The sequence below is a fragment of the Xenopus tropicalis genome, chromosome 2 (genome assembly GCF_000004195.4).
Source record: "Xenopus tropicalis strain Nigerian chromosome 2, UCB_Xtro_10.0, whole genome shotgun sequence".
Taxonomy (NCBI): Eukaryota; Metazoa; Chordata; class Amphibia; order Anura; family Pipidae; genus Xenopus; species Xenopus tropicalis.
Genome location: NC_030678.2, coordinates 142288310 through 142312159, shown reverse-complemented (window position 1 = coordinate 142312159; position 23850 = coordinate 142288310). Strand labels below are relative to the sequence as shown.

At 38.1% G+C, this 23850-nt stretch overlaps 2 protein-coding genes across 3 annotated transcripts in view; one reads left to right on the top strand and one right to left on the bottom strand.

The window, feature by feature from the left end:
• dazap2 (DAZ associated protein 2) lies at positions 1-22433 on the bottom strand. Of its 2 annotated transcripts, none has more exon segments than NM_204005.1 (4): positions 1-1441; positions 2767-3012; positions 4864-4985; positions 10066-10115. In NM_204005.1, coding segments are annotated over 4 exon segments (510 nt in total). In that variant the 5' UTR covers positions 10079-10115; the 3' UTR covers positions 1-1312.
• pou6f1 (POU class 6 homeobox 1) overlaps positions 14860-23850 on the top strand; it is a 52711-nt gene continuing 43720 nt past the window's right edge. The window contains exons 1-2 of the mRNA XM_031895632.1: positions 14860-14952; positions 15236-15351. The gene's annotated coding sequence lies outside the window, so the exon portion shown is untranslated. The remainder of the gene's footprint in view (positions 14953-15235; positions 15352-23850) is intronic.

The window sequence follows — 23850 nt, the reverse complement described above, 5'->3', positions numbered from 1 at the left end:
CAGGGTATCAAAAGGATCTTTAATCATATTCCATTTCAAAAATGCATTACTACACCCACAAGTCTAACTCTTGTCTTTTACACTGTAAAGAAGCATGTCAGGCCTCATAACTCTTTGCACTTGTTAAGCTGTCAGTGGTTCTTAAGTCTGACCTCCAAAAACATATATACATGTTCATTCTTTTCATAAAAGTATGCATTATACATTTATGTAGGTTGGCAAATTACTTAAAAAATAAAGTGTTGCTGAATTACCATTCCTTGACCAAAACACCATCCCTTTAGAAGAACAAATAATTTAGATTTAAGAGGTGAGCAGAAAATGTGTTTAGGCTGGCTTATTATATACGCTATTTGGTGGAAAAGGCACAAAAAGCACCATGCTTAGCAGCCTTGCCTATTACTTCCATTTCCCAGTGCTACTTGAGAAACACCAGTAGTTAAACCTAAAATCATTTTAACAAAAAAAAATATATAGTATTATTAAGTATTGTAAGTTATATGATTTGCATCTGAAAATGATAATATAGCACCCTCGTGTGTAGTCTAACTGCTAATCTCTACAATATCCAACTATTCTATCATGCTGCTAATTAAAAGGGCAAATAACCCTGAAAAGCAGAAATTGTTTCAAGCAGCATTCAGAAATTAAAAAACAAATGGTTGACTTGCAGAAGACAGAAACAAGATGCATATATCTGAAATCTGGGGATTGAAAAGAAATAGGACTTTCTGAAATACATAGAGAAATGATGATAGGACATTCAGCAATAGAGGCCAAATATATTTGTCTATCTAGGCATTTCATTTTGCTTTCTTTAAAAGATACAATATGCAGTCCTAGGTGTTATTAATACAGCTGTGTCCTATTCCAAAGCCAGCAACAGTTATAAAGCACAACAATTTCTCAGTTATTTCAAATATTACTCCTAACGCACAGTCCTTCCATCCCTCATCTAAAGGACTCGGTGAGCCTAAAATCAGCCTGTAATTTGAAAGTTTATTATTAAGTGAAGGTGCATGGGAAGAGGTTAGAGGTGTTTTAAAGGGTTGCAAAGCATTTTCTTTCCTTATTAAAAGGACCTCCTTTAATATATAGTAGGAGTACTTAAAGAATGAGCACCAGGAAGACATCCCACGACATCCGTGACTAAACAGCAAATCTGGGTTAATATTCTAAAGCAGAACATTGTGGGAAGTGCTCACAGGGTGAGATGCCATTCCTTGTACAAAGGCTAGCCCATTGTATTATGTTTATTTTTTTTGTTTTATTTTTGCTTTTTAACCCCTGTTTTCATGCCTCTGGTTCCATCTCACCAAATGGTGTAGCCACCATCTGAGCCACCCATGAAGTAATTGCCTTTCCTCTGTGTGACCAATACATTTGCACCCTGCATGGCAGCCAGCTGAGCCGCATTCGGGGGGCAGCCCGGTGGAGGTGGCTGAAAGGAAAAAAAAAAAGAGAAAAGACCATTAAAATGGTAGCAGATTTTATAGTATAAAATGCACAAGGTATACCACCACAAATTACTAAATTAACATTAACATTCATAGCTATCATTTGGCTAGGAAGTTAATATGTATTCAGAGTCAAAATAAATTAAGAAGCACTGTCAGAACCAAGATGTGCTCACTACTTCACTTGTCTTCTAAATATCTGATGCAGAAATATATGTTATAAAGCAGGGTTCTCCAGGGGCACTGTCACTAAGTTCTCCTCCACAGGCAATTTCTATTTTCTTTCCACATAATGCAAAAATGTTAACTATAACAATTACTATTTTTTTTTCTGTCAGGGATGTATTTAAATTTGTATTCCTGTCTATTTATACCCTTGCATATATATATATCCATGGTACAAAAATAGGTAAGAGGGCACAAGAACCAGTTTTAGAAGGTGTATATAAAACTTTGTTACATACCAGCACTCTCTTAAAAGGGTTGGTTGTTCAATTTTAAATTAACATTTGGCATGATGTAGAGTGATATTCTGCCACAATTTCCAATCGGTTTTTCAATATTTATGGTCTTTGAGCTATTTAGCTTTCTATTCAGCAGCTCTCCAGTTCAGAATATCAGCAGCCATTAGCCATTCTATACGATACTAAAAGTTAACTTATAAGTAAACCACCCCAGATTTAACAAAAAAAAATGTGTTTTCGATCCTCATTAGGACTTTTATCAAGGAGTGTTACAGGTAACACTCAGTATTGCACAATAGATGTTGGTATTTAAAGAAAGAGAACCATTTATAGCAGTTACTTTATATATATATATATATATACACAGTTTATATCATGCTCTGTATGCTCCTTTCCCTGCAGCAAGATATAATGTCTGTATAAAGCTGGAAAGTGCTGGAAAGAATACTGCATGCAGTCTGACAGTACTTGTATAACATAAACAATGCAGTAGAACAGCACTCACAGGATTTATTGAATCAGTCTTCCAAAGGTTTATCTTGCACCATTTCGGTCCCCCACAGGCACCTTCTTCGGAAGATAAAAAAAAAAACCTTTGGAAGACTGATTTAGCAAATCTTGCAAGTGTCGTTCTTCTGAATTGTTTATGTTGTTTCTCAGGCACCCAGGTAAAGCAACTGTTTATGGTGTGCGCCTTATGTCTCCCTACATACATATACATTTGCAAAAATAAATTAGATTTTATGAACATGAATTTAATGATAGCATTATTAATACCGATATAACATACAAAAGCAGATATATTTGTCTCTAACACCGATTTAATAGCCTGTTATAACACTTACTGGAACAGATGGGGAGCTACCAACACCAAATCTAGCGCCTGCATCATAGCCCCCTTCAACAATGACTGTGGAGCCAGGTGGGTACACAGGACCAATAGGGTAATAAGCCATAGGTACTGATGAGGCCATTGGTGCAACTTGCATAGCCTGAGCCATAGGAAGATACATTGATGTGCTGGGGGGGTAAGCTGCAGACAGAGGGGCCATATTAGCTGCTGCTTGATGCACATACCCAGATCGGTAGAGCTAGAAAAAAAATATATCTGTTAGTGCCAATAAATTACCAATAAACTAAAACTATACTTTAAAAGCATAATTTGTTACCAATAATGGACAAATAATTGACCACCATTAAAAATAAGAATAATTTCAAAATGCCTACTATATATATGGCAGACAAGTAGTGAAACCATTGAAACACACACCCATACTACAATTACAGGGCAGTGCAACACAAAACCCCATGTTTCCCCTGTATGTTGTCCCCTCCCCAAACTACAAGACCAGCCAGAATGCTGTCTTTTGTAAGGTCAACAGGGTTTTATATAATAAACTATCAGCACCTTGTGAGCTTAAAGGGACACTACACACCCTTTTTCAACATGAGCTCGATAAATAAGGCATGTGCTTAACATACCTTTGCCTATTGTTTTAATAACCAAATATCTATGTTTTCCATTATTTCTGGCACAATATGAAGTCCGTTTCACTTTAACACTTCCTGAACCCAAAAGAATTTCAAAGATGCTGATAAAACTGCAGTTCCCAACAGATGGGAAAACAATGTGTAAAATCAATTTGGGCATACAAAGTACAGCACAATATTTACAATAATAATGGGTTCCATTTTGAGTTCCATTGGGTAATAAATTACTGAAGCAGGAAGGTTTTAAAAAGGAATACATTAGGATGTAGCGGTATACCACAAACCTAGCTATACAAAATAAGAAAAATGTTCCTGTAAACCAAGTACAAAATTGACTATACAATATATTTTAAGGTAAAGTTATTCTTTCTGTAAAATTTTATCTTTTTTATGATAACAGGATGCTGCCGCTTTGCAGAGCGATTTGACAAAATTGGAAAACTGGGCAGCAAACTGGAAAGGTCAATGTGGACAAGTGCAAAGTTATGCACTTTGGTAGAAATAATATAAACACATACTATCTACTGAATTTTAGTGTGCTGGGGGGATCCTTAATGGAGAAGGATCTAGGGGTTTTTGTAGATAACAAGTTGTCTAATTCCAAGCAGTGTCATTCTGTGGCTACTAAAGCAAATGAAGTGCTGTCTTGTATAAAAAGGGCATTGACTCAAGTGATGAAAACATAATTTTGCCTCTTTATAGGTCCCTGGTAAGGCCTCACCTTGAGTATGCAGTGCAGTTTTGGGCTCCAGTCCTTAAGAAGGATATTAATGAGCTGGAGAGAGTGCAGAGACTCCAACTAAACTGGTAAAGGGGATGGAAGATTTAAGCTATGAGGTTAGACTGTCAAGGTTGGGGTTGTTTTGTCTGGAAAAGAGGCGCTTGCGAGGGGACATGATTACTCTGTACAAGTACATTAGAGGGGATTATAGGTAGATAGGGGGTGTTGGGTTTTCCCATAAAAGCGATCAGCGCACCAGAGGTCCCCCTATAGATTAGAGGAACGGAGCTACCATTTGAAGCAGCGTAGGTGGTTTTTCATGGTGAGGGCAGTGAGGTTGGGGAATACCCATTCTAGTGATGTGGTAGATGTGGTGAAGGCAGATTCTGGTAATGCCTTTAAGAGGGGCCTGGATGAGTTCTTGAACAAGCATAGTATCCAAGGCTATTGTGATACTAATATATACAGTTAGTATTAGTGGTTGTATATATAGTTTATGTATGTGATAGTATAGATTGGTAAGTATAGGTTGTGTATGCTGGGTTTACTTGGAAGGGTTGAACTTGATGGACTCTTTTTTTCAACCCTATGCGACTTATATAATTTTGATGGTGATGTTCCATATCATTGAGGCCCCAGTGCTCCAAAGTCTTTTTTCAACCCTATGTAACTATATACTATGTAACTGGTTATTGTGGCACATTTCACCTTCATCTCTTTCATACTTTACCTCAGAATAAGCTGGAGGTGCATCTGTATAAGGAGGAGCCTGTGGCAGATGCATGGTTGGTGGGTACACTGACTGAGGATTTGGAGTCTGGGATGGGTAGGCTGGGGCAGCAGGGTACTGTCCTGTAGAAAGGAAAGCACAAGTAAGGATACAAAAGACATTAAATAAGAGCAAAATAACATTTCATAAGTCAATGTATTATTATTATTATAAGCACTACTGATGAACCACAATATAAACATGAATTATATTTAACCATACACTTTTTCTATGCAATATATACCTGCACCCACGCTGTTAATAACAGACTGCAGAGAACATAGCTAATACCACAACATTTGTCAATTTTACTGCCAGATCATCTCCCAAGTAAAATGATGGCAATAAACTTCTGACAATCCCTATGGCCATAGAAAAAAATAATGATGATTATTTTTGTTGTGCATACCAAAGGGAAATCAACCCAATAACATCAGTATATACATCATACCTGTCTATAATCTCTAAACAATACAGGTCCTTCTCAAAAAATTAGCATATTGTGATAAAGTTCATTATTTTCTGTAATGTACTGATAAACATTAGACTTTCATATATTTTAGATTCATTACACACAACTGAAGTAGTTCAAGCCTTTTAGTGTCTTAATATTGATGATTGTGGCATACAGCTCATGAAAACCCAAAATTCCTATCTCAAAAAATTAGCATATTTCATCCGACCAATAAAAGAAAAGTGTTTTTAATACAAATAAAAATCAACCTTCAAATAATTATGTTCAGTTATGCACTCAATACTTGGTCGGGAATCCTTTTGCAGAAATGACTGCTTCAATGCGGCGTGGCATGGAGGCAATCAGCCTGTGGCACTGCTGAGGTGTTATGGAGGCCCAGGATGCTTCAATAGCGGCCTTAAGCTCATCCAGAGTGTTGGATCTTGCGTCTCTCAACTTTCTCTTCACAATATCCCACAGATTCTCTATGGGGTTCAGGTCAGGAGAGTTGGCAGGCCAATTGAGCACAGTAATACCATGGTCAGTAAACCATTTACCAGTGGTTTTGGCACTGTGAGCAGGTGCCAGGTCGTGCTGAAAAATGAAATCTTCATCTCCATAAAGCTTTTCAGCAGATGGAAGCATGAAGTGCTCCAAAATCTCCTGATAGCTAGCTGCATTGACCCTGCCCTTGGTAAAACACAGTGGACCAACACCAGCAGCTGACATGGCACCCCAGACCATCACTGACTGTGGGTACTTGACACTGGACTTCAGGCATTTTGGCATTTCCCTCTCCCCAGTCTTCCTCCAGACTCTGGCACCTTGATTTCCGAATGACATGCAAAATTTGCTTTCATCCGAAAAAAGTAATTTGGACCACTGAGCAACAGTGCAGTGCTGCTTCTCTGTAGCCCAGGTCAGGTGCTTCTGCCGCTGTTTCTGGTTCAAAAGTGGCTTGACCTGGGGAATGCGGCACCTGTAGCCCATTTCCTGCACACGCCTGTACACGGTGGCTCTGGATGTTTCTACTCCAGACTCAGTCCACTGGTTCCGCAGTTCCCCCAAGGTCTGGAATCGGTCCTTCTCCACAATCTTCCTCAGGGTTCCGGTCACCTCTTCTCGTTGTGCAGCGTTTTCTGCCACACTTTTTCCTTCCCACAGACTTCCCACTGAGGTGCCTTGATACAGCACTCTGGGAACAGCCTATTCGTTCAGAAATTTCTTTCTGTGTCTTACCCTCTTGCTTGAGGGTGTCAATGATGGCCTTCTGGACAGCAGTCAGGTCGGCAGTCTTACCCATGATTGCGGTTTTGAGTAATGAACCAGGCTGGGAGTTTTTAAAAGCCTCAGGAATCTGTTGATTCAGATGATTAGGTTAATAGCTCGTTTTGAGAACCTTTTCATGATATGCTAATTTTTTGAGATAGGAATTTTGGGTTTTCATGAGCTGTATGCCACAATCATCAATATTAAAACAATAAAAGGCTTGAACTACTTCAGTTGTGTGTAATGAATCTAAAATATATGAAAGTCTAATGTTTATCAGTACATTACAGAAAATAATGAACTTTATCACAATATGCTAATTTTTTGAGAAGGACCTGTATATTGCTTGAGCGCATGAGTCCTATTTTGTTTATAGAGCCATGAAAGATATTTAAAATATTATATGTCATCCATTGGTTCCTTCCCCAATGGAGCTTACAATTGTAGGTAACACATACATTAACACTACTGCCAATAAGCTGCCTATGTGCTTTAAAGAAGTCAATATGGCAGCTGAACCCAAAAGCTGCCAAACTCCACCTATATGACCCTGGTTTTAAAAATTTAGATCATCTTCAGTTCCCATAAAAATGCAGCTAATCTAGGGTTGTGAGGAAAGTAAAGTTGCTTAGATATTTGTCTGAATTCCATGGTTTGTTTCAAAGATTTATATTAATATCATAATTATCACAAGATTGCATAACAGAAAAAAATTAGTTTTCACACAAACAGAAATTTTGACAACTGCAAAATTTGGGAAAACTGGAGATAAATATTAATATACCAATTAAAATTCAATTTGGCTTATAATCAGACTCATCTAATCAATTTGACTTGGGATTTGGGAGATGATGGAAAACAATATTTAATCAGCCTAAAGGAAACACAGAGAATCCAATAGTCTTTATAGTCTGCATATGTTTGTGTTGTATTGCTTACCTACCAAGGTTACCAAAATCCTTCAATGATATTCTGGCCTCTGAGTAACTATTTGAACTTTTCAGGTCAGTCACTCAGAGGCCATCATTAAAGAATGCTAGACTTCATGCTTAAAGATTTTGTGGTGTACTTTTTATTTCTAAATTACACTGTTTAGCAAATAATTCACTCTGCCATTTAAAATTTTATTCTTGGATCAACATGTATTTTTTTTAGTTGTAATTCTGGTGTGTAGGCGCCATCTCAGTGCATAGTGTCTCAGTCTGAGCTTTCAGAAGGAGCCAGCGCTACGCATTAGAACTGCTTTCAGGTAACCTATTGTTTCTCATACTCCCATGTAACTGGAGGGGGCCCAACCCGGACTTGGATTTCTTACTATTGAGTGCTATTCTGATACCAACTGGGAGCTGCTATCTTGCTCCCTTCCCATTGTTCTGCTGATCAGCTGCTGGGAGGGGGGTGATATCACTCCAACTTGCAGCTCATTAAGAATATGGCTAGCTCATGGGTGACCAGACCTTTTCCGTCTGTGATCGACGATGACCGGGGAATGCGGAAGTGCAGCGTGAATGCGTACTGCTGCCTCCAGGCATGCCCAGAAGGCTCTCCAGGTCAACTACAGGTAGTCGAATTGAAGAGAGAACTGAACAGGAAGTGGGGGCGGGGCTTTACTCTGCACAAGGAAGCAAAGAAAAACTATCAACTTCTAACTGAGGAACCAGGTCAGAAAGAATGCTGGGACAAAGGTAGGTAATTCTGGAGGCTGTTTAGAGTAATTTTACTGATAGAAAAAAAAGGTTTACTTATTCTTTAACCTAAAGTTATGAACAAAGTAGCACTCTAATTTGCTCAGCAGAAATAATCAAAGATAAAAAGACAAAATACTATTCTTTACCCATAACAAGTTCAAAATAGGCAGAACATTTTTGGTTCTAGACTAGAACAATAAAATCAAAAGCACTGTAAAACTTCAAGTCTCAAGTATGAGATTCTCAAGAATGTCACTCTGAATAGGCAGAAACATTGGGAAGACCTTGAGAATCATTAGAGAACAACCCCCTCTGCAATGAAAAAGTTAAACAAGTATTATGACATTCTTTCATAAAGTCATCCATATAATAATTTATTTGATGCAATCTCCTCTTTTTGCTGCTAAAATGGGCGAGGAATTCCTCTTTGTTAAAACTGCAAATTGTTTTTGCACCTTATCAAATGTATATTTATGAAGCTATTCTGAAGGAGAAGGAAGCTCAACACCCCAAGCAGTGAAGCGATATGGAGTGGCTGATATTTGTCCATGCACAGGTGTGCAGCAGCATTAAATTGGGCACAGTTCCACAATGACAATCTGTGATTCTGGCAAATGCCAGAGGGGCTGCTGTAAGATACCATAGACCAGGAGTCCCCAGCCTTTTTTAAAAGTGAGCCACATTCAAATATAAAAAGAGTAGGGGAGCAACACAAGCACTATGGCTATTTGGTAGTCTCTATGTGGACTGGCAACCTACAGGAGGCTCTGTTTTTTTATGCAATCCAAATTTGACTTCAATCCAAAAATATGCACCTGCTTTGATGCCACTGGAAGCAACAGGGAAGGGGATGGGGAGCAACATGCTGTATGTGAGCCTCTGGGGATCACTGATATAGACAGGCACTATTTATTGGGGGTTGTGTAGGGGGGCTGTTTGGGCCTCTGTGTATTTAAAAAGCCAGGGCCTGGTTTAAATCCCAGTCCAAGTCTGATTAGACAATGTTTCCAGTGCAGTACTAAACTCTACTACAAATGTACTTTGTTACTGGATTACTGCTCTTCAGTAGCAGAGTTCTTGTTAATTCAAGAGTGCCATGCACAAATACCATCAGCCTGAAGCCTGGCATGGTTGATGATAGATTGGTAAATATAGGTTGTAAGTGCTGGATTTACTTGGATGGGTTGGACTTGATGGACTCTGGTGTTTTTTCAACCCTATGTAACTATGGTACTATAGTTGCCGACTGGCCTACTTAGTGATCCATTTGCCACTAAATCCTTTATAAAGCGCTGGAATGGAAGGCAAATGACACGTCCGATGTTCCTTAGCGAGGCACATACACAAGGAGTTACACAATCCCTGCCTTACACGGTCAGAGCGGTGCGCACACAAGCAGGACGGAGCCGGAGCTGGTTACCAAGGTATAAACGTATTCTATAATACGTCCGAATTCCTAATATTTATATATATATATTCACTCGCTCAGTGACTAATAGAGCCCGCCCCTAGAATATACCCACCCAAACCATATACTTCCTAATAATAATAAGCAGAGGGACTCGGTTATAGAGTAAGTCCCAGCAGGGCCCCAAATCACTGGTATCAGTGACATCATAACGCCTTGCAGCAGCAGCAGCTCCGCCAGGTCGCAGTCTCAATCCCAAGGTGCATCCTGATCAGGACAAACAGCCCTAGCAAGCGCAAAGCACAGTGAAGTTGCCGCTGAGCTCCGGAGGGGCCATTACTTGCCTTTATTATTCATTGCCCCGGGTTCACGTCTCTTGCTCGATCTGTATTTTCTCTGTGTTGTTGTGGGAGATGATTCCACTTCCGCTTCTATCTACTTCCTTGTTGTGTTTTTTCACTCTACGCAGATACGAAAGCGCATTCCTGCTGAGCAGCGCCCCCTACCTGCACTTTCATTTTGCGCGGCTTTATTGCAGGCTGCAGCTTTTGGCTTGCCTAAACACGCATTTTGCTTTTCATAGACCCAAGGAATGGTACAACTTATGGTTATAATTAGCCCATTAGGTAACATAGTAGCTGCTTTACTGGAAATGAGTAAAATTTTCTTGCTTTTGTATCAACAGATTTTTACCATTTTGTATTAACACTGGTCTAGGATATCAATTTAGCTCTTTCCCTGTTGTCCAGGTTATGGGCTGTTTGTAAAAAAATTGCATTGTTGGGGAATGCATTTTTCTTGTAAACGTAGGTGCTATGTCATTGGTTGGCTGACACGTTTCTTTTCAGGTAAAGGGAAAGGCTTATGTCCCACGGAGTGGTTTAGTCGCCCACAATAGATCTGTGTTATCGCGGGTGACTGCCCTCTACGAAATGCCTATCCACCAGCCACGCCGGTAGAAAGCCATTGCTTGCATTGCTTCAGTTTTCATAAGTCACACAAAGATGCCTGCTGGAGGAAACTTTGTATGACTTTGGAATACCAAAGCCATGTGAAGGGCTTTTCACAAGCAACTCCTATTGTTGCCAGTGGAAATGCATTTTGGAACAGTTAGTTGCCTGCGATAGCAGAGATCTATTGCAGGTGACTAAACCGCTCAGTGGAACATCAGCCTTAGTCACTAGAGTCAATATATTAATATTACATGCATGCAGTATATAATGGAATTGGTATACATTGGGTAATGTAATAAAGGATGCAAAGTTCATCTGGGTCAATTAACCCATAGCAACCAGTCGGATTCTTGATTTTATATAGCTGACCAGTAAATTCTATCTGCTGATTGGTTGCAGTGGGTCACTAACCTAAAGCAAATTTCGCACCTTTTATTATATTGACCCCTTAACACCCAGATACTGACCCTCACTACTCTATGCTACTATTGGACCTGACAGGAACTGTAGCCCATGCAGTGCTAGAACCTAACTCACAACTCTCCTGTAATTTCTGTGTGTTTCCTTCTTATCATCACCTTTGCAAATAACCCCAATGCACTGGCCTTATTGGCTGGGACTTCTCTCCCCCAGCTGAAAAATTTTTACGTAACAAAGGTGTCTAGGAGCAGCACCTGCTGTAAAAATTGTGAATTTTTTTAAGGTTATTATTTTTCACCTTCACCTACTTAATTTATATTGAGAAAAAATACCCCTTATTGTAAAGGGATATTATAAGTCACTGAAGAGTTTCAATACTATGTAAAGGCACAATATTGCAAGAGCATCTTCCCTTTTGAATCAGTTTTGACTAACAGGAGGAGTCAGAAGTCAGGGGAAGATGGTGCCTCTGAGCTTGGAGGGGGAGCAGTGAAGGATGGCTGAAAATGGGTTAGGGTTTTTTTCTACTTTAAGACAAGTGCAGGTTAGAGCTGAGGGGAAGGCCTACTTGGTCTCTTGAAAGGTCACATTGAAATTCAGTTACAAAGAGATTTAAGGTAAATCTTTGTTGTCTTAGATATTCTTCAAACTGGCTGAATGGCTGATGACTAACAGAACCTGTTTATTATAAAACAATAATGAACCCCCTGTTGTAAAATATTAGGATTTTATCAGTGGATTAACTACTATACAACATTCTCTGTACTGAAGCCTTGTGCCCAGAATCATGCCTTTATTTCTGTAAACCATAGGGAACTTTGGCCTAGTCAGGGACGTAAAAGGAATGCAGGCGCAATTCAGCATTCCTCAATGACTGGAAAAAAAAAAAAAAAGCATATCTTCTTTTACATGATTTAGGTGAGGTCAGGGCGTATCTAATAGCAAAAATCCATTGTTTGGTAATGCATGCCAGAAACCTGAAGAACTGCAATGGTTGGTTTTAAAAATTCTTAAAGTTTATTTAACCATCCATTAAAGTGCATCCTACTGCATGAGGTCTGACGCATTTTGCGCTTATGCAGTTCCACAAAGACTCACAGCCTCATTAATCAAATTACAAAGTTTATACCATTCAAGCCCTCCCATAAAATTTGTATATTCATTGCTATTATAAAAGATATTTAAACAACAGTATCAAGTTCATAAAAATGTTAAACCACAAAGTTCATTATGTTCTAACTCTGTCTTCGTAGTAAATCACATTTCATAATAAATACATTGTAGCACTTAAATATTTAAAAGTAACAAATCAAAGACTAAGTTTAACCACTGGAGTTGCCTCTTTTACAACAGAGCACGTCATACACCTATTTGCTCCATATCTAAATATGTCAACCGGCCCTTCATAAAGAAGAACTAAACACTAGCCCTACTACTACTATTTCCAGCCACACTCCACCCTCTTCCATTGCTCCCTATCCAAGTTCCCCCCTCTTCTAAAGTTCTCCTCTGTGCTGACCTGCCATAAATCTGCAGCTCAGCATAGAGGAGTTCAAAGATGCCATCTTCCCTTGACTTCTGACCTTTCCTGTCAGTTCTTCTATATGGATCTTGCTGGAGAATGCGCAGACAAAGCTGATTCAAGAAGTAGATTCTGCTGTGCATGCTTGCGCAAGATCCATGTTGGCAGTCTAACAAGAGGATCAGAAGAAAGGGGAAGATGGCACCTTGGACCCTGCAGTGCAGCTCTGCAGATTTATGGCAGGTCAGCACACAGGGATGTTTTTAAACAGGGAGCGCAGAGGATCTCTTGTTGTTGTCTATATGTATTTTGTGGTCACAGCCCTATTGCACCCCTGCCTAATGGTTTAAAATTTAGTGGCTCAACTTTTCCTTTTTTGCTACACTTTTATACAGAACAGGTGTTTTGGCAGGGAGCTTGAACGGGGGACAGTGGAAGGGGTTGGAGTGGGGCTGTGTATGGGTTAGGGTTTATGCTGGGGGCCAAAACAGAACCTAATATTGGTGATTTTATAGCTACAACCCAATAACCAGATTCTAAGATTATTTTATAGCTGTCATCTGTGTTGACACCAGTAATGAGTTAGTACCAACCATAGGCAGAGGGTGACTTTTTTGTTTGGGGACGCTAAAGATGGGCCATACAGAGACTGACCTAAAGCTAATGTGAGACTTAGTGGATTTGCTGCTGGTGTAAAAAATTAACCTCCCAACTACCTCTTGCCGTTCCCATTGACTTCCAAGGATTCTGTACAAAAGTGCGGGTGGGGGTGCTTTTTTTTTACCCTAAAATGCTTAGGATGTAAAAGTATTCATAAGTGCACTTCTGTGAGGGGTTCTGCAAACATTTGTGTTTGTGATCAGTTAGCTTAAAGGGGTAGTTCACCTTTAAATTCACTTTTAATATAATATAGACTGATATTCTGAGACAATTTACAATTGGTCCTCTTTTATTTTTAATGGTTTTTAAGTTATTTAGCTTTTTGTTCAGCAGTTCTTCATTTGGTAATTTAGCAGCTATCTGGTTGCTAGGGTCTTATTTACCCTAGCAACCAGGTAGTGGTTTAAACACGAGATGGGAATATGAATAGTTAAGGGGCCTGCATGGAAAAATAAGTAATAAAAAATTATAGCCTCGCAGAGCAGTAATTTTTGGCCCCCATTTGAAATCTGGAAAGAGGCAGAAGAGAAAGGTAAATTATTCAAAAAAATGAATTAAGAAGACCAATTGCAAAGTTGCTAGTAATAGGCCTTTTTATAACATACTAAAAGTTAACTTAAAAGTGAACCACCCCTTTAGATGTGGTTACATTAGTTTTATAGCAAGAAAGGCAGTGGCACCCCAGGAACATTATATACAGTGAGATGCAGTCTGTATTTACAGAACCAGCACATTATATGCAGTGGTCAATTTTACTGTCTGTCAAGAAAGCTGTGCTCTGATTGGAGAATCCACAAGAAGAAAGATTCAATCAGAGCACAGCAGAACGGGCTTGCAGGAACAGAATATTTCCAGGACAGTGCAGAAACGGAGTAAGGTTTTTTTTTTTGGTTTTTTTTTTTTAATGTGCCAAGCAGGTTTGGGGAGGCTTAGCCTCCCCTAGCCTTATTGAAAATCCGCCTATGGTACGAACAATTCTTTTATTTGCTATTAGAGTATCACTATCAGTTTCCAGTGCTGTTTTAAATGTGTCACAAGGTATCTTCATGAAATAACCCTTATCAGTAGCTTTATCTCACCGTTTACAGGCTTCTTCTATGACCACATAATCCAAACTACAATACAGTTTGTACAATAAAATTGTCCTTTTGGAATCCCACTATTAAAATGGTGTGAGTCCATCTTTAATAGGGAATTTCCAGAGCATTGCTTATTATAAACTGTTGTCATTATTTTATTTCTCTTAATGGAGATAAGCAAGTCCAGACCATTTCTCTCGCACGAAGGGCTACGACAGACCAGGAGATTAGTCACCCGAGATAAAGCTCTGAAAACTCCCTATTAAGTGTATTTATTATGAAATGTGATATGCTACTAAGATGGAGTTAGTACATTATAAACATTTTTATTAGCTTTATATTGTGGTTTAAACACCTATAATATTTATAATAGCAATGAAAATGTTAATTTTACAGGGAATTGAAGGCTATACATTTTGTGATTTGATTAATTAGGTTGTTAGTTTTTGAGGAAGTGTGTAAGCACAAAACATGTCAGAGATTTTTAAATAAACTTTAAGTTTCCGTTCTGTAGCGTCGAACAGTGGATCTTCATTGATTGTGTCTTCCCTAGCTATGGAATCAGGGAATTTGCATCCAGGTCAGAAGAAAAGGCAGGTAAGCAAGATTTGTCCAACTTGAAGTATATTGCAATATATGGACAAACAATCCTTGTTTTGGTTAAAGGGGAGGGCATTTCTTAGTAGCTTAATGCACAGAATGTCTTAATGTGATACTGACACCAAAATAATTCTTTTCTAAAAATTATTCTACCTCCAAACATACCTATAAGTCATGTGGACCGTTTTTTTTCAGAAAGCGCTTGTCAGTCAAAACAGGAGCAGGCTGACATCAGTAACTGAAAGGATCCTCCCCTTTCCTTTTCCCTTACTTTGAGCAGCTTGCGTCTGAGCGCCAACGTGTGTGTGATGACGTCAGAACCAGAAGGGCAGCGCAGAGCAAGAGTGATGAAGAGAAGAACTAAGATGGCTGCCTCATGGGACTGATCTTCAAAAGGTGCGATCAGTAAGGTGATTTAACATAATTTTTTGTTAAGTAAATAGTACAGTACAGAACAGTAACACCAAAAAATGAAAGTGTATAAAAGTAATAAGAATAAAATATACTGCTGCCCTGCACTGGTACAACTGGTGTGTTTGCCTCAGAAATTTATATAAACAAAGATGCTGTTTAGCCACGGGGGCAGCCATTCAAAGGAGAAAAGGCACAGGCACATAGGAGATAACAGATAAACACTATTGTATTCTAGAGAGGTTATCTGTTATCTGCTTTGTAACCCGTGCCTTTTCTCCTTTTTTCCAACTTTAATGGCTGCCCCCATGGCTACACAGCAGCTTATTTATATAAACTATTGTAGTATTACTGTAGCAAACACACAACTTTTACCAGTGCAGGGCAACAGTACATTATATTTTAATTACTTTAAAAAACTTACATTATACATTATATTTTAATTACTTTAAAAAACTCTAAAAACATTTTTTGGTGTTACTGTTCCTTTAATGTCCTATATATATATTGATAATGGGTGAGTGCAGAGGACCCCTTGTTGTTGTCTATATGAATTTTGTGGTCACAGCCTCATTGCACCCCTGCCTAATACTTTAAAATTTAGTGGTGAGCACAAATTTTCCTTTTTTTGCTATAGGTAAGCAATATTTACCACTTTACTGCTGAGCGTGGTTAATATTTGGTCGGGTGATTAAAACTTGAGCAAAGTTCGTGGCGGAGTACACCTGAACCAGATTATACAAGTGGTGGGGCTTTACTTCTTTGGCCAGTTTGAGACATACCGTATATACTCGAGTATAAGCCGATCCGAATATAAGCCGAGGTACCTAATTTTACCTAAGAAAACTGGAAAAACGTATTGACTTGAGTATAAGCCTAGGGAGGGAAATTCAGCCGCTACTGCTAAGTTTCAATAATCAAAATAAATACCAATAAAATTACATTAATTGAGGCATCAGTGGGGTATATGTTTTTAAATATTTACTTACAGAGTTAGCTCTGCAAGTGTAGAAGAGGGTCAACAAAAACAATATGGTATCACCAATGATAACTTAGAGTACTACCCCCCTTAGCTCAATCCTTCAAAACTGTAAATAGTTTATAAAGAATATAAAGTGCCATGCCTAGTGCAGAATGGGACAGGTGAGGATGGTAGATGAAGATAAATTTGGGAGCGGGCCAGGGCACTGGAGGGTCTGGTTGCGGGTGGCCTAATTTGCACACAAAGGACAGAGGGTGTTAGTCTGGAGTGACCCATGGCATCCAACTCAAGTATAAGCTGAGGGTGAATTTTTCAGCACATTTCGGGTGCTGAAAAACTAGGCTTATACTCGAGTATATACAGTAATTTGATCAATACCTGCCTCTGATAGCTCACTGTTATTGTAATTTGCCAATGTGTTGAACATACTTGCAACTGAAATGTATTATTATCATATATATTAATTATCAATATATATAGGGCATTAAGATATGTTGCACACTAAACTAAGAAATGCCTTTTCATTCAAACAAAATAGGATTTAAATTGTGTTCCCTTCAGCCTTGGAATTCACAATAACAGCAAGCAAGCAGTCGCCATTTTGTGGGCACTGTTATTAAAGCAAGTTTTGTATCACCATCCCAAAATCTTGTGTATGCACCAGAATGAGGGACCTTATGCCCAGGCTACACAATTATAGACTGTGAGGATGGTGTGGTAATGTGAGGAGTGCAGATATATCTAGGAAGTGCTGAATGGAAAATGAAAGTAATTTACTATGCCTGATGAACAGATGAGGAGCAGGCAAAATATTATTGACAGCTCAGGTTTTTAAATACATTTATAACAGGTATGGATGTTTTAATAAAAAATTAATTAGGGTTTCATGTTTAATTTGTCAATGATTTTTAATATAAAGCTTTCTATGTATAGGTGACAGGTCCCCTTTAAGAAAGTTACTGCTTCATTAAACATTTAACAAAGGGAATGAGTTTTACCTGCAACCCAGTTTTTAAGGTTAAAATGGTTGCATTTTTTATTGGCCACCATTGGGATCACCAGACTGTAACTGGGAAGGATAGGATCTACAACAAGGAGCTGGCAATAACAATAAAATTGTAGCCTCATGGAGAAATAGTTTTTTGACTGCTGGGGTCAGTGACCCCGATTGGAAAGTTGGAAAGAGTCAAAAGAAAAAGGCTAATAATTAAAAAATTTAAATAAATAATAAAGACCAAGTGAAAAGTTGCTTAGAAATAGCCGTTCTATAACATACTAAAAGTTATCTTCAAGGTGAACCCCCTTTAATTATTAGAATTTAATATTTGTGGCGTTAAGCAATTGCTTAACATCAGATTTAGTACTGTATTCCACATTCATCAAGAATAAAATTCTTACCAAAAGTGTTCTGTACCTGTCAGGCATGGGGCACAGCCTTGTAAACTTTTGTATACAGCATTGTGTTTTATGTATATTCTATAAACAATTCCATCACTTCTTTCTGTTTATATGAGTACTTATGAATAATACATGACATTCTGATGAATATGCACACATACCTGCAAAGGCTTGATAAATTATTTATTAGTATGGATTGTTGTTCACCTTGCTTGTGTACAGTGATAAGCAAAATGTAATAGAAAAGCATATATATATCTATATTTATATATCTAGCTTACATTTTACACATGGATCCTGCTAATTATTGCATGGAGCTCTCTTTCTAGATTGTGTCTTTCTGATAATAAAGACAACATAGTCACCATATCACTATGTAAAAAAGTGATGCCAAGGTACCTGAAAGGATAGGCCTAGGATTTTGTATTCTTTTTAAAGGACATGTAAATGCCCCACAAAAATATTTAATCAGTGAACAGCTTCTTTAAAAAATGTTAAATACCTGCCACTTAGGTTATTCAAAGGTTAAGGCTGCAGCATCTCCTTAAAGCGATATATTGGATAAATGGAAAAATCCCTAATTTTGTAGGCAATTATGAATAATATATGGCTGGTTTCACTTTGATCTAAACATTAATCCTATCTGTAAAAATGGCTCCTTTATTGGAGCTCCCTATAGATCCTATCAGTTTTAACAGTCCCTGCCAGAAGCAAAGCAGGAGGGGGATAGCCAATCACAGCCTTGCACTCACACGAGCAAAAATAGGCTTAAGTACCCTATCAGATCAGCCTAGCTGCTGATTGGTTCCTATCCTACAGTGCAGTGTACTGAGAGCCGCCGGCTCCCCTGAACATCCAGAGAATTCAGCCAGCAGGAAGTGGAATAGATGGACTAGTGGGGTTTTGCTGGAATTTCTCAATAAATCAGTCCGAAACACAACTTTTTTAAGCACAATCCCTCTGTATTTAGAGGAGTAAATTCACTGGTACATTCTTAATTTTTATATGATATGTCTCCTTTAATCACTTGGGATTCTCTCTCCTCTTTTAATCCACTTGGCCCCCTTGGCTACTAAGCATGCTCAGTTCTTCTCAACTCAGTTTACCGAACACGCTCCCTCCAGTCTAGCAGCCAATTAAGAGATGGCATTGCTGGTTTCCATAAAAACTCTGCTCTAGCTGTGCACTTTGCTGGAGAAACATATTTTTTTCTCCTAACCTACTTTCCTGAGCACAGCTGTTTAACTGGTACAGGGCAAAGTTTAACTGTTACAGGGCTTTTTATTAGAGTTCTGCCTGTGTAAGCCTGCATTCTTCATTGCATGAACTTTATAGCACATATGCACTGTTTGCACATTGAAATGACATTGATGATATGTCAGAGGAAAAATGGCTGCCAGGTAAAAGCTGCTATTTGTTTTAGGAAAATGTGACGAAGCGGTGAACGTAAAGGATATATGCAATACAAATGGTGTGGTTTGGGTGGGGGAGATATACATGGTAGGAAAATGTAGAGTTTACATGACCTCTAAAAACAATGCATTTTATAAATGCTAGCTGTCCCTTTAAAGGGGTAGTTCACCTTTAAGTTAACTTTTAATATCTTATAGAATGGCCAATTCTAAGCAACTTTTCAGTTGGTCTTCATTTTTTATCTATTATAGTTTTTTTAATTATTTGCTATAATGCCCTAAATAAAGGCATTTTAATATATGAAGAAATGTGGCGCTGTTCAAAATTGATTCTCCATCACTGACCCCAGCTGGAGAGCTTCAGAACAAAAAGTAAAATAAATAAAAAACTATCAGTGATAAAAAATGAATACCAGTTGCAAATTGTCTCAGAATAGCACTCTCTACATGATACTAAAAGTTGACTCAAAGGTGAACAACCCCTTTAAATAAGTTTTACTGTTTGCTGTAATTATTTTAAATGACAGATCATTATGTTTTGATCTTAAAAAGTGGTAATTTCTTTTGTATATTATACAGTTTAGAAGGTGATTGGTAAAATCTTTGCAGAGGGGAAGAAGCACACCAGTGTGTCAGCAATACCTTTAAATCATTTATTTGCAGAAATGAACAAACAGCACAAGCTTTCGGGGGTGACCCCTTCTTCAGGTGCAATACACACAGGTGAACAATTTACTCATTAAATACCTTAACAGACCATGTGACACTATCATGTGACCCATTAACCCCATCACGGCTGCAATACCAAACAGTCCCAAGCAGCCATTCAATTATGTGAATCGACAATCCCCTTCATAGGAGTCCTTTACACTTCATAGTCTGTAAAACATATAACCATAAATACAAAGTATCACATATAAAAACCAATTATACAAAGTATCCTACATTAAACAGTTACAAAGTCTATAAAAAAACATTTCAAGCTAAAGCTTTCGTTTAAACCTTGAGGGGAAAGAGAATCCAGTTTTTTAATCCACACTGCCTCTCTTTTTAATAATTATTTAGTCAAATTTCCACCTCTAAGTAAATGGACATTTTACGTGTAACAGCTCTGGGGTAATTTATATGATAAAATGCCCATGTGGGGTCCCTTATGTGGGGCAGACAGCTAGAATAATAAGAACCCATTTAAATGAACATAAAAGCAATATAAGGACCTATAACCAGATAGAGAAAAAGAAAAATCTGAACAAGAAAGTGGAAAGAAGTATGTATCTGAGTTATCTGTGGCCAAACATTTATATGTAGCTAAGCATATGGTGGCACAGGTTAGATGGGCAGTATTAGAACAGTATTAGATCAGCATTAGAACAAGTCCATTTACTTAGAGGTGGAAATTTGACTAAACAATTATTAAAAAGAGAGGCAGTGTGGATTAAAAAACTGGATTCTCTTCCCCCTCAAGGTTTAAACGAAAGCTTTAGCTTGAAATGTTTTTTATAGACTTTGTAACTTTATTGTAGGATACTTTGTATAATTGTTTTTTAAATGTGATTATTTGTATTTATGGTTATATGTTTTACAGACTATGAAGTGTAAAGGACTCCTATGAAGGGGATTGTCGATTCACATAATTGAATGGGTGCTTGGGACTGTTTGGTATTGCAGCCGTGATGAGGTTAATGGGTCACATGGTAGTGTCACATGGTCTGTTAAGGTATTTATTGAGTAAATTGTTCACCTGTGTGTATTGCACCTGAAGAAGGGGTCACCCCCGAAAGCTTGTGCTGTTTGTTCATTTCTGCAAATAAATGATTTAAAGGCATTGCCGACACACTGGTGTGCTTCTTCCCCTCTACAAAGATATATGGAAAAAAAGGCTTGGGAGCGGCTATGGAAGTCAAGCACCCTCTGAGAATATGTATGTAAGTGGTGTGCTGAAGATTTTTTCTTTATGCTGATTGGTAAAATCTGCCGTCAGACTTGACACAACATATATAACAGATAAGAGTAAAAGAATATTATGTAATGTCCTATACAATAGCTTTAATTTTTGAAAGAGAGATTGGGGGAGAAGAAACTTTGCAGTGAACTTGAAGTTAACTCCACAAGAGGGAGCCGTGCTGCAATGTGAATATAACACGCTGTAGGGAGTGCTCAAAGTTGAAGCATCTGCATCAGCAATAAGCGAGCCCTTAAATAAATTAGAAGATAAGGAAAAGCAGGGTGTCCTAAAAAAGCCAGCAGATACACACTTATAGATGAATATGATAAAAGTTGGTAATGGAAATAAAGAATATGCAAAAATAATGGAAATGTAAGCATGATCAAGCAACATTCAGGTTTTCAATCATAGGAAATCTTTACCCAGTCTTTTAACCTGGAGATGATATTTAGGGGCCTATTCATCAAAGCACAAATTTCACTGGTTAAAAGCACAACTGGAAAAAATTCTCAGTAACTATGATAATTTCTGATGTTCGAAAATGTCACTAAAAATCTTTTCCCGGTCACACGAAACAATCGTGGTAAACAGTGAGAAAACCTTTCTGGCTTTGAAACTTTATTGCATGATTTTGGAAGCCTTCAATGGCACTGTACAGATCCAACCTGGCCAAAAGATAGTCAGCATTCTGAAATGGTCGTAGACTTTGCGAAAAATACGACTTTTCATGGAAGTTAACGAAAACCATGAAAAAGTCATGCAATTTTAACGATATTATCGTGGTCATTACGTAAAGTCTGAAAAAATACGATTTTTTATGATAAAAAAGATTTGTGCTTTAATGAATGGGCCCCTTGGTTTAAAAAGTACAGCATTAATATAAAATCATTATCAGTTATGATATTTGAGTGCAATGCTTTTACACAGAGCCTACATAGAAGTGATTTAAATCATTAATATGAGAAATAGCAGTATAGCAGGTGCCAGAAATTAGAGACCCGGAATTAAAAGGTTTAGCTAGTGGAGATGGATTAGGGGATATAAGATTATGTAGATATTGTCCTATGCCACACTAGGATTGTAATTAATACAGTTACTAACCTGAACCAGTACATTAATTAATAGAAACCAAGCGTGGAGATCTGATTGGTTTCTATGGGTAACTACACCAGTGCTAATTAGCACCTATGTAAATAAAGTATCCTCCTTACTATTCAGCTTTATGCATCTCCCTCTTGCCTCCTGTTACTTTATGTGTAGACAATACCATGGGGTCTGGATGCCAAGCTCTAGCAGTCTGGCTATGCCAATCAACAAAATGTCCAAAGTATGCTGCAACAAAGATAAAAACAGATTCAGACTATCAATACTCAAAGGAAATATGATTACGTTTGATAATAAATTTAATTAAATAAATTGAATAGCCAATACTACAGACATGGGAGAGAAAAATCAAAGATAGCATGGTACAGGAAAACATATGGTGTGACCGTGAAAGAAAACTCAAGGTAATCTTCACAGACTTACCTATGATGGCACCAACAGACAAGAAGTGCAAAAGATTTAATGCCTTTAGGCCATCTTAATGTTTTGTCTGACCACCGCTGCCACATTGGTAGGGGTCACTTAAAATGATAGCTTGAATTATACAGCTAAACATAACAAAAATGTAAAGGACTCAAAAAAATTGTATTACCTAGATATTAGGGATGCGCTGAATCCACTTTTTCGGATTCGGCTGAACCCCCAAATCCGTCATAAAGGATTCGGCCGAATACTTAACCAAATCCAAAGCCAAATTACTATATGCTAATTAGGTTTTGGAAGGGTTAAATGAAACATTTTGAACCTCCTTGTTTATGTGACAAAAAGACACATTATTTTTAGGATTCAGATTTGGTTCGGCCAGGAGTGTGAATTCATCCAAATCCGAATCCTGCTGAAAAAGGCAGAATCTTGGCTGAATCTGAAACCGAATCCTGGATTCAGTGTATCCCTACTAGATATCACTTGGATAGTTGGGTAACACACTAAGGGTGGAGACACATGGAGCTACTAGAAGCAGCTACTTGTCACGGCTACAAAATGCCAGAAAATACCCTGCCATAGACAATTACTGAGAATTGCCTCTGCTAAAACACACGTAGAGACAATTATCAGTAAATAATCACCATTGTCTATTTTAGTAGCCACGACAAATAGCTGCTACTAGTAGCTCTGTGTGTCTTCACCCTAAATTGTAGTAGAAGTGAACTGAGAAAGGCGAAGGGCACAGGCACAAATGTGAAGAAAATCATATAGTTGTATTTTGCTAAGCACAGCAAAAAGAAAATACATCAGCTTACTGCACTCCTTTCATGCATCGCTCTCATTCAAGGACACAGGGGTAATATAATAAAATATGCAAAATAAAAGATCTTTGCACTCTCACTCAGACCCACACTGCTTAATCTCTAGTCCCATTCCATCCAATGCAGACGTTTAAGATTATGTACTATTCTCACCATTTTTTATCCCATTCCCAACATGATGCTAGCCATCTTTCCGTATAAGAACCATAGTGTAGCATGCATGGTCAACAAGCAGACATCTCCTCTGGATTTTGCAGCATTAAAGCACCTAGATGGGTGAAAATGCAGAAACAAAATCCTGAGACATTCTTTAATCTTTTCAGAATTGTTTATATACAGACACATCAAAATGTAGAGAAGAGGAAGGAGGCCCCGGTCCCCACAGAGCTTACAGTT

Bases quoted from the DNA above. Each gene is read 5' to 3' on its own strand.
- dazap2 (XM_031895816.1), bottom strand. From the start codon at position 4,917: ATGCATCTGCCACAGGCTCCTCCTTATACAGATGCACCTCCAGCTTAT. The intron at 3,013-4,863 runs GTAAAGTATGAA...TTTTTTTTCTAG, and splicing joins CACCTCCAGCTTATTCTGAG to CTCTACCGATCTGGGTATGT. The intron at 1,442-2,766 runs GTAAGTGTTATA...TTTTCCTTTCAG, and splicing joins GTAGCTCCCCATCTGTTCCA to CCACCTCCACCGGGCTGCCC.